The following is a 10,323-nucleotide window of genomic DNA, read 5'->3' as shown; positions in this document are numbered from 1 at the left end:
CCAAGATTAAATCCAGCCAAATATGTTTGCTTGGGTCAACTCGCTCTGCTTGCACTGGTTCTCACCTCTCAGTGGGCAGGGCTAGGCAATTCAGGAATGGGAAGGCATGGTGCTCACAGAAAGGTCGAGTACTTGTTACCAGAAATTATAAGGCCAGAGCTGATCTTCTCCTTTTCCCCTTTTTTTACAAGAAATAAACAGAGAATAATCACCTGTGTTTAGCGTTTCCTTTATATATCCTTCTATTACTTACCATTACCACCGTACCATGAGCTCTGGCAGACAAAGGAGATGTGTGCTGCGGCCAAGTGTTTACTAGGATCAACGGCCCAGAAGTTAAACAGCTTCAGATACAATGGCAATTTATTTTAGAGGTACGGTGATGGTTACAACATATCCCTGGTAATGTCTGGTTTAAATTGCTGGGATTTCTTAATAACGCTGGACATAACTAATAATGTGACAGGTCCTTGCACGGTTTTTTTTCCTTCAGTTTTTACTGTCTCCAATGCATGACTCCAATCATATTCTTTTAATTGATGAATACAGTTTATTAGAAATGAAGTAAGACACTTGCCAGTAAAAACTGTAGAAATAACTTGCATTGGCACTCATATTTGAAGCAAAAGATCGCTCATTCAGTGAGGTGTTGTTGCCCGTCAGTCCATGGTGGGGCATGTAGAGCCTACAGGTCATGTGTGAGTTGTGCGATGAGGCATATACAACCCAACTTGTGCTAGTCATGGACTCATGAGTGACTAGTTTAACTGCTGTATCTTTCATTTTTTATCGTGTGCTAGGAATTTATATGCCTACACACATCTCAACCATACGACAACCGTAACTCATATTTTAAGAAGAAACAAAGCCATTGTTCAGGTCTTTATGTAATCGACCAATTCAAAAGAAAAATGCCATTTGAAGGAAGAAGGGGGCAAAACCACAATCCGGTAGATTCCTGAAAAAACAGCCTTTTTGGAGCAAATGCAGGCCCAAATCTTCACAACCGAGCACATATGGCCCAGCCCTCTCGTAAAGGAAAAAGATTTTGGCCTGTTTGCAGGTCCGGCCCTCTCTCAAAGGAAAAAGATCACATTGCACAGTCCAGCGACCAAATAATGTTTCCGTTTCAATAAATCATTATGGATTCTGAATCTGTTTGAGTCTAGTAATTTTACTAAAAGCTCCATAATGCTTCAGGAAACAATTTGACCCTGTAAGAAGTTTGATATTATAATTCCAAAGAAAGGACTATTGTTGCTAAAAATGCTATTAACCTTGTTACCTTTATTAATACTAGTATAAGACGTGCAATGTGATTATAAAAAAATCTAGTAACCAAAAATTTATTACGGTCCAAAAAAGATGATATATTACTGGAAAACCAGGAACAATTTTTTACCGAGTGTTCTTAGCAATATGCTGTCAGATGCGAGATTACGGGACTACTTACGTGGTATTGACTAGAGTAGGACATTGCTAAGCTCGTACCGAACTAGGATACATATAACCTATTCCCCACGTAAGGACGGGCAGGGACCCCCTCCAAAGAAACACATCAATAGAATCAATAATCAATCTAAGATGATATAAACCACAACACAGGACGTAGGGTATTACGCAACTCGCGGTCCGAACATGTCTAAACCTTGTGTTGCTCGTATGTTCAAGTTCCAGATCTCAGCGACGCCTTGCCTACAAATCTACTACTTTATGGTATCGCTAGGTATGTTTGGCAGTGAAATACCAACACAACATGGCTAAGAAAAATGAGGAAATGGTAGAATAACTTCCCACCAAAAAGCAAAAGATTTTTTTGCAACAACATACAAATTCATACTAATTGAACGCGAGTACAACTCACCCTTAGGAGTGCGTGCGCACGCATACTCCTATAAACATACCTGAAAGATACTACTCGTATTCCTATATGTTGGAAATAAAACAAGTTACTGCATACTTTGCTGCCAGCGAGTATATCGTCTAATATTTAAAGAATAGCGCTGTTAATTCCAATAACAAATTAAAAAAACGCGAGCACTCATTATGTGTCTAAAACCAATAAGAACATGAACGGATTTGTTTGACCACAAGAAACCTAGCTGAGCTCATTTTGTAAAACGAGCAAAACAATTTGACCCTTAATATTCCCGTAGGCCCGTTTAGAATCTTAGAATTGAATTCTATTCCAATCATTACAATTCAGTTACAAATCTATTAAGCTAATATGATTATATATAAAATATATTTATATTTGTGTATTATTGTTGGCCATACGAGAAAGATACTTACGTGTTATATTTCTACTATAAATGAATGAGTCAAAAAGCATGTTATAAATTACAGAATAGAAACATAGTTTGGTAGTGCATAGAATCAATTTCCGTTTTCCATCCTATAAATTTATAATAGACTTATATCTTAATTTTGAAATTTTTTGAAAAGTGGTGGATGTCAAATTCTAAACCAAATAGTTTAATTTATTAAGTAGATTTGAATTCCTCGATCCAAACGGCCTCGTCGGGTAATCTATAAAACACATCAGAGCCTTAATTATTTAAATAGTAACACTCAATGCAATCCGAGCTCTCTACAGTAATCTATGAATCTCAACAGTAACACTCAATGCAAAAAAGCCACATCGCCTTTCTCTCTAGCTAAGGACAAGAAATTGCCATATTAACCAGTAAAAAGAAAATGATCTCTATCTCTAGGTCTATGCTTGCATTTTTTTGGTTCGATGATGTAATAAGTGCCGATTAAACAGTTTGTGCACTGGTTCAAAGCTACTAGAACCTGAGGCGCGCAAGGCGCGCCCTATCATTGAAGACAATTTGTAGTGCCTATAAATCAAATATAAACTGTTAGTTTAAATATTTACGTCACTACGTGTTTCAATGGCACTCGAGACAACTAAATTGCTCAAACGCAACATAATGTGAGACACAGAAAAAAATGTATATAAAAAAGAAGTCTAGCTTCACCATTGCCTCAGGCAATGATTTTTGTCTAAACGGCAAGTTGCTTCGCTGATCTCGTCGACTTGTTTGGCACGTGAGTTCCAACCAATGACATCCCAACCCGACCTGCTTCCTTGTCTCTCGCTTGATCTGTCCGCTCCAGATGCGGACCGGTCATCATATATAATACAACGAGACGTGCTGTCTCGTTGCTGGGCAGAGAGAGGTGTGTGAAAGGGAAGCAAATCCTTCCTGCACAACTCGTGACATGCGCAGGCTTGTCTCCTACGGGTGCTTAAAGAAAGTAAGCCCTGGAATATTCGAGCTGGCCCCTGCCACGGAGGGCGCGTATAATACCAGCCTCTCAACATGCACGCAAAATAGCAGTTGAGCATCCGTTGTTTTTTTTTTGGTATACACACAAAATAGCCCGTCTGAAATAATGTTGTGTGGATAGTAATGCTAGGATCTACTGTGATCTAAAATAATTGCCTCAATAAAGTGGCAGGGAAAAGTGGGGGGGGGGGTGGGGTTAGGTACATCATCAGGAAAAGTCTCCAAAACCGTATCTCATTGGTTTGTCATAAGCTGCCCGTTGGCCAATGAAGATTCTATGTACGAGATGCAAAAAGTAGGTGCTCAAATTCTGGAAGTTTGGTATTTATTTCGAGAGAAAATAAACTGATGGTCCTACTTCTACAGCTCTGCCTTGGTATCGTTTTCCATGCCGAGCTTCCTGCAACAATTGAGTCAAGAGTTAGATGTATGTATCAGACATTCAGACTGCAAAGTTGTCACAAAGTATGCAGCAGGTTCATATCATTGTTACCTGTAGTTCTACGCGTACCAAAAAGAGTTACTGGTCTGCATTAACAATCCTAGAATCCTAACAGTCTAACACTTGGTGAATTCAGGAGATCGTCTCATGGTTTTCCCAGTGTTGAATGTTCTTCATAGGCCTTGTCCTTCTGCTTTGCCCATTTGCTACTTTAGATTCTCTTCATTCAGTGTTCTTTCCTGTCTGCAAGCATAAGGGAGGACTTCACCTGATGTTCCAGAATCAGGAAAGACAGAAGAACTACACTGATGTTAGTACAAATCAGAACTAACCAGCATCTCGTGGTCTCCCATTATTTCCTCAATCACCTCACCGAGAACCTTCTCTGAACTGTTAGGAACAAGTGCAGCAAAAGCAGCCGGTTCCAATCCTGAAAAAAGAGAGGACGAAGAACAATCAACTTTATGAGACACGACCTGCAAGCATTCAAGTTCAGCCTATTTGATCACTGAGTTTCATCTAATCTGTTTCACCATTTCATAATTTAATGTAGAACTTTTGAATTACCAGTTTCTGGGAAGGCATTGATGAACATCATCATCTCCTCACCAGTCAGACCAGAAAATATGCATATCCTTGGCAGTGAGTCTGCAATCTGTGAATTGGACATGCATCTCAGCTAGAGTGCTGTATACAAATTCAAGGGTAGGAAACAGGAGCTCGAGAAATATTGTACTATTATTTAACAAAAATATTGTACTAAAAAGTTAGGTTTACAAATGTCTTTAGTGAAAACCTTCACAGCTTCTAAATTAGACTGCTCAGTGTGCATGGCATCCCACAAGGTTTGCTTTATCATCATCTCTGTACAATGAATCACCTGATTCAACAAGTGAAAAGCATTGTGAGAACAAAATGAAACAAACTGGGTAAGCTTCCAGGATTGCATGTAGCAATTAAAAAGTGTAATCACACTGGGGGCAACAAGAAGAAGGCATTATAAACTGAAGGGAGGATGCTAATAAGTCTACCATTCTTGACATGTTTTACAACACAGCACAGATAGGATTTTCCTCAGAGTTCCACCTCATATGATTGTGCTAAAAAAGAGTAAGTCCTAATCCCTAAATTCCACTCATATTTATTTCCTTTCTTTTGTAACTATAGAGTACATATATGGGTTCAGTTCAAGTTCCATCTGCAATAACATGTAGCAGAACTACTTTCTCTTGATCACAGCAACCGTTTTCATTTCATGAGTCGATATGATTAGAATCCAAGGTGGTCACCAAAAGACCAGAAAAAGCAAATAACAGCACATTATTAGTTCTGTACTTGCACGAGCAATTAAAAAAAATGGAAGCGTATGCCTTACAGTGACTACCAAGTCCAATAGGCATGAAGAAAACGGATTAAAGAAACATCAGAAGGCGATCATAAGTTTCTGTTTACATATGCATAAGCGGCAACAACAATATTTAGACTACATTGCAACCTGTAAGGCTGTTCAAGGCTGTTCAGAGCACTGACTGAAAAGCAAGCACCAACATAGTAAATTAGTTTTTTGATACTACCAACAAAAGAGGGCCCATATGGCCGCATATAAGACGTTATGTTCTCAAAATACAAGCACTGGTACAGTAGCAAGTTCGCTGGTCAGCGTGTTCGTAGCAGCAGATGAACACGTGTTATTTGCTTTCAGATCAAACACAAAAGGATGGCGGCCTTTCGCTCAATCACACTCCTAGTTCATATGAACATCCGTTGCAGTCTATCCATATGAACATAAAAGCATGATACAAAAGTAGGACGATCCCTGTTTCGGTTAGGCGTCACCTTTGGCTGGGCTGTACAGAAAAAAGAGGCCATCAGGGATAATTCAATCAATGATAGAGGATAGTAAGGGCAAAGCATAATAACATACTGAAAGTAATTTTTCATTACGTTGATTTACTTCTAGCATTTTCAAAAGCCTATTCTTGATGAGTATGTAGAAACGCCTTTCAAATAGGGATATCAAAAAAAATATTAGAGTAAGGACTTAGCTAAACTCAGTGAGAATTTCTGAGACAATAAAGCAACAGCTAAAAGGTTATGCATGTCACTTGAAGATTATTAACTGGAAACTTTCATCTGGGACTTAGCTAAACCCAAAGAGAATCTCTCAGAAAATATAGGACCACTAAAAGGTTATGCACATCACAAAACATTTCCATTTATTCAATGTACTCCTTTTATTCTTTTTCCATAGTAGTTTCAACAAAACTTTCAAGTAATATAGGAAAAGAGGTCATCACATTACTTAGGCATAGGACAGCCTATCCAAGATCCAGATATAGAAGAACAGCCTAAATTCCAAAGCATAAATAGGCACAATGCACTAATCAGCTAGTTATATTATAAGGGTTAAACGTGGTATAGTAAATGAATAGGTAAAATGACTGAAATGTAAACACATTTAGACAAGGATGACCGTATAGTCCCCATTTGTATTCACAGCTGGCAGCATCAGCAACAGAACAGCTAAAATGCCACGGAGCGCTGCACGTTTCCACACTGCACCGCCAGAAATAATCAATATTTGAACGCAAACCGACAAAAATGCAAGGCACAAGAATCCCCACTTTTCTACAACGTATTTCTGCAGGAAGCACTACCACCAGACACAGAAACAAACAGGCCTATAACTTGTAGTGGCAGGCGACATACCACCTCATCTTCATGGTCCTTTAAGTAAACAGAGTAACGCACCAGCCTGTCATTTATTTTTTCTATTGTTTTTAAGCCTAAAGAGGATTTATTACCATGGCGTGGGCATGGCAGCACATTCTGCATTCAATGTAATAATCTTGTGCAATGTAACCCAAGCTGGTTCCTTTGCATTGTGATCGACACCACACACATCAAAACAAATTCCTCATGGTACACAATTATAAGTTAATCCTGATTGCAACCAAGAGCCAGACATTTTAAAGATACCTATATCCTGAGAGAGCACACAAAAATTAGAGGTACGTGGCTGTAAGCTGGCAAACAAATACTGGGCCAAGTCGGAACTGCATCCACATTCTAGTGATTAACTTGTTAATGTATTGGATACCAGGCCAGATTGCATACATTGTACATTTTTTAGCCATATTCACAATGCAATATCAATTAAGCAGAGAGTGGGAGATACCTAGGCCCAGTAGGGGGAGCAGCAGAATCATCCCCACTGTCATTCTTGCCACCATCATCCAAAACAATCTTCCTTGCAGTTTTTCTCTCGAGTGATGCACGGTTTCTAGAACCATTATTCTATCGCTTAGTGATGCACAAAATTATGTGGTATGAACTGAAATAACTAAAGGAATCAAACAATGTTGTGCTGACCTTTTCTTAGTTGTGCTTTGCTGCGCTTCAGGCGTTGAATAAGTTGGTACAATCGGTGACTCCGTAACAGGGCCCTCACTTGGAAGGCGGCTGTCCTTGTCCTGCATTGCCTGTAATTTTGTACATGAGATTTTGACAAGAGTAAGTCTTGAAGTAAAACATGTGTTTGCACATCAGGCTGCGAGAATTATTCTACCTTATTCTTATCAGATTTTGTGCTGCTTCGTGGTGTAGTTGGTAGCTCAGTGTCAGGCATCACGGTCTTAGAAGGTGTGGTGCTTGATGCATGAGTAGCCTGTGATCTGGCTGATGGTGAAGGTAAAGTGAAGTCAGAGCCCTTTTCTGGTGTGCACTCTACACTGCTGCCTGCATGGTGTGAGAGCATAGCTGACGATGACTGTGACCCAACCGGCGTTAGTGGAACAGGATTCCTATCGCCAATCTCCGCAACAATGGTATTGACCTGGAAAGAGACATTGCCAGAAGAAATTGTATTCTCTGTGAAGCAAACATTGAATATGAAAACCTTTTCCAATAGGCTAGTGATCTCGTCAGGGATAAATCCAGACGGATTATTGGCAATGAGAGCATCGACTGTCTTTTTTATGATACGCAGCGCTATGCGTCCAAACATGACAAACTCAGTGTCACCAGTCTCGTCCCCAGCAATGATGACCAGTTTGTACCTGCAGTGAGAGAATCAATTAGTAAAAGTTGTATACGTCTAATCTGCTTGTGAAGAAGATAACCTCTAGACGAAAAAAATGGATGGTAGTGTAGCAAGTATGATCTGTACCTTGGGCTAGGCGCACCAATGGTGCTACATGTTGGATTAGAGCATTTGTAGGTGTTGCCATGAGGCCTAGTTGTCCTGAAACATTTCTTGCATGATTCATACCACCATGACTTATCAATCTTCATTATCTTTACTGTAACCAACCATTCTACTTTCTGTAAAATATACAAGGAAAGTAAGCAGCCTTATGTAGCCAGCTAGGTCTATCGCTTCGAATGTGGTGTCAGAGGAATGACCTTGTTCTTGAAGGGGTGAAGATACTTGATATCAGATACTTTCTTGTGTTCTGCAATAGAAGTTTTGGGCTCACTATATTTTACCTGTGGAGCGAGTGCAACTGGTAAGAAAAGAGGTTAATTGTTAGTTAGTACATAGACAAATGCTGTTAGTGAGTATCAATAATGCTTTAGATGGGTACATGACCTGGCAATAAGGTTTTTTGCTTCAGGGACATCAGGATTTATATACCACTTGCATGATGAGCCGCCAGACAATGAGATGGTTCCTAAAACAGCAAGGAACGGTTTTAAGCATAGTGGTACAACACTTGTCACTATACAGTTGTTAGATATACATACCAGCACCAGCATAGCCCCTCACAAGAGTGCCAACAAATATTACAATTTGTGGTGAATGCTGTCCATCCTTATGAAGTTGTTCAGCTGGGAATGAAGTGGCTCGCTCACCCCAAAGTGTGACGTCCAGAGAAGCACCACTGCTCATGTGAAATTGCAGTCACACAATATTATACAAACATAGGTGCAGAATTTACTGCCATGCAAAATAGAATAAAGCATGTAAAACTAACCTTTCATCACATACTGTCACAGTTCTTTTCATGGTATCAACTTGCTGGGATTTTGGCCGTAATGGCAAAGCATCCGAGATCTTTGTGACTGCGCCAAGTACATCTAATATGGAGAACAACAATGCATGAGAAGCTTTTTATTTGTTTTTGACCTGCACACACGTAGAATGTATTGGCCTATGGAATCTTACCTGTAAAGTACTCTTTGTTATCCAAAACTGATGGGAGCTTCTCTATGGGAGTAAGGGAGTAGGTGAATTCTGGGAAAGCTGGTGGAATCTCAACAACCTCCTCCACTGTAGTCCATCTTGTGAAGCTGATCATAATGTCGTTTTGAACTGGTTTATAAAGTCGGTTCGCCTTTTTAACTTGGAAAAATGAGAGATTGTAAACTCTTCCTTCCTTTAACAAAGGTTTGAATTTTTCAGGGAGAGGCGGGTAGATTTGTGCATGAATGCTATTTCCCTGTATAGATTAATCAGAGTTAGCACATGTTGTAGAACGAGTCAGTAAGATCAGTTAGTACAAGAATATGTTCATATATGCTAAGTTTCTGACAAATAAGAAAACAAAACGAGGATAAGGTTTGTGACCATTAGGCTAAAATAGTGATGATGTGGTAAGTGGATGGCCATAAAGCCTGCTTTGTCTTATACTTCTTTACACATACCTGCTAACAACAGAGCTATCCTGCAAAAGATATGGGCTATGTAAATCAATTTTCACGTGCAGATCACGTTGTTCTCGTCGAGCAACAGTTGTTCCTTGAATCAAAATGCGTCAAAATTGATAGCAGGTTATGGTTCAACAGAGTCAAAATAAATCAATTTTGACTCGGCGTGTCCCCTAAATTGCACTATGTAATATATATAAAACATACTGCTTATTAGCCGGTTATGGTTCATATTGACCTTCTCTATACCGAAATCTTAGTTTAGTAAAATAATTTCAATACGACTTTACAAACTGTCCCCTGAGTTGTAACTATTTTTTTTCCTAGAAGCTGTTAAAATCAGCTGCAACAGGTGTCAAATTTTTTGTGTGCCACTATGGCTTGGTTTAACACCAATTTGGTAGGGTATTGGCTGATTTAACAATCAGGATTTAACAATTATAGAACTGCAACAGATTGCAAAATATTTGTCGGGAGAATCTTGGTTAGGAAGTTCAGATACCTAATATGATAAGCTGCTGGTATTCTATACATGATTGTTAAGATATTGTCTAAGGATTTCCTGACTTAATTTGCTGGTGTCTTAAGTATATTACTTTACAAGCATCAACGGGCCATCATGTTGTACTTTCAAAGCTAATGGAAATATAATTTAATCTACACATGTTGTAAAAAGTCCTCAATCTTACTATGAATATCAAGTGAGGTCTTTGTGATAGTGCAAAATGCGGTGGTTCATGTGATTATGATAGTGCTGTATGTGATGCTGCTTAAGAAATTTGACCAAATGTCTGCAATTGAGCTACTTGTTGGCTATTAGTAAAGTTACCTTACTCATCCATATGGTGGTTCAGCTATCACAAAGGTTATGTCTGGTTGTTTTTCCGTAAAATCTGTGGAAAAACAGTGGGCAAAAGGCTACTCATGTCTTGTTTT

General features: G+C 39.1%; 2 protein-coding genes across 2 annotated transcripts; both read right to left on the bottom strand.

Annotated features, from left to right (window-relative positions):
• Window positions 1-3,717: 3,717 nt before the first annotated feature.
• On the bottom strand, window positions 3,718-4,702 carry LOC112901076. Its single transcript, XM_025969909.1, has 4 exons — window positions 4,535-4,702; window positions 4,306-4,393; window positions 4,071-4,168; window positions 3,718-3,981 (listed from the first exon to the last, which is right to left on the bottom strand). Exons 1-4 carry the CDS (start codon window positions 4,685-4,687, stop codon window positions 3,961-3,963), a joined length of 360 nt encoding a protein of 119 aa, XP_025825694.1. The 5' UTR covers window positions 4,688-4,702; the 3' UTR covers window positions 3,718-3,960.
• A 2,192-nt stretch (window positions 4,703-6,894) lies between these two features.
• Window positions 6,895-9,038, bottom strand: LOC112900513 (replication protein A 70 kDa DNA-binding subunit B-like). Its single transcript, XM_025969370.1, has 9 exons — window positions 8,906-9,038; window positions 8,715-8,817; window positions 8,491-8,621; window positions 8,310-8,411; window positions 8,143-8,246; window positions 7,907-8,061; window positions 7,307-7,796; window positions 7,111-7,220; window positions 6,895-7,021 (listed from the first exon to the last, which is right to left on the bottom strand). The coding sequence occupies exons 1-9, from the start codon at window positions 9,036-9,038 to the stop codon at window positions 6,895-6,897; spliced, it is 1,455 nt and encodes a 484-aa protein (XP_025825155.1).
• Between the last annotated feature and the right edge of the window lie 1,285 nt (window positions 9,039-10,323).

The sequence above is a fragment of the Panicum hallii genome, chromosome 7, assembly GCF_002211085.1.
Source record: "Panicum hallii strain FIL2 chromosome 7, PHallii_v3.1, whole genome shotgun sequence".
Lineage (NCBI taxonomy): Eukaryota > Viridiplantae > Streptophyta > Magnoliopsida > Poales > Poaceae > Panicum > Panicum hallii.
The sequence above is the reverse complement of the archived record's forward strand: the minus strand, read 5'-3'. Positions and strand labels throughout refer to the sequence as shown.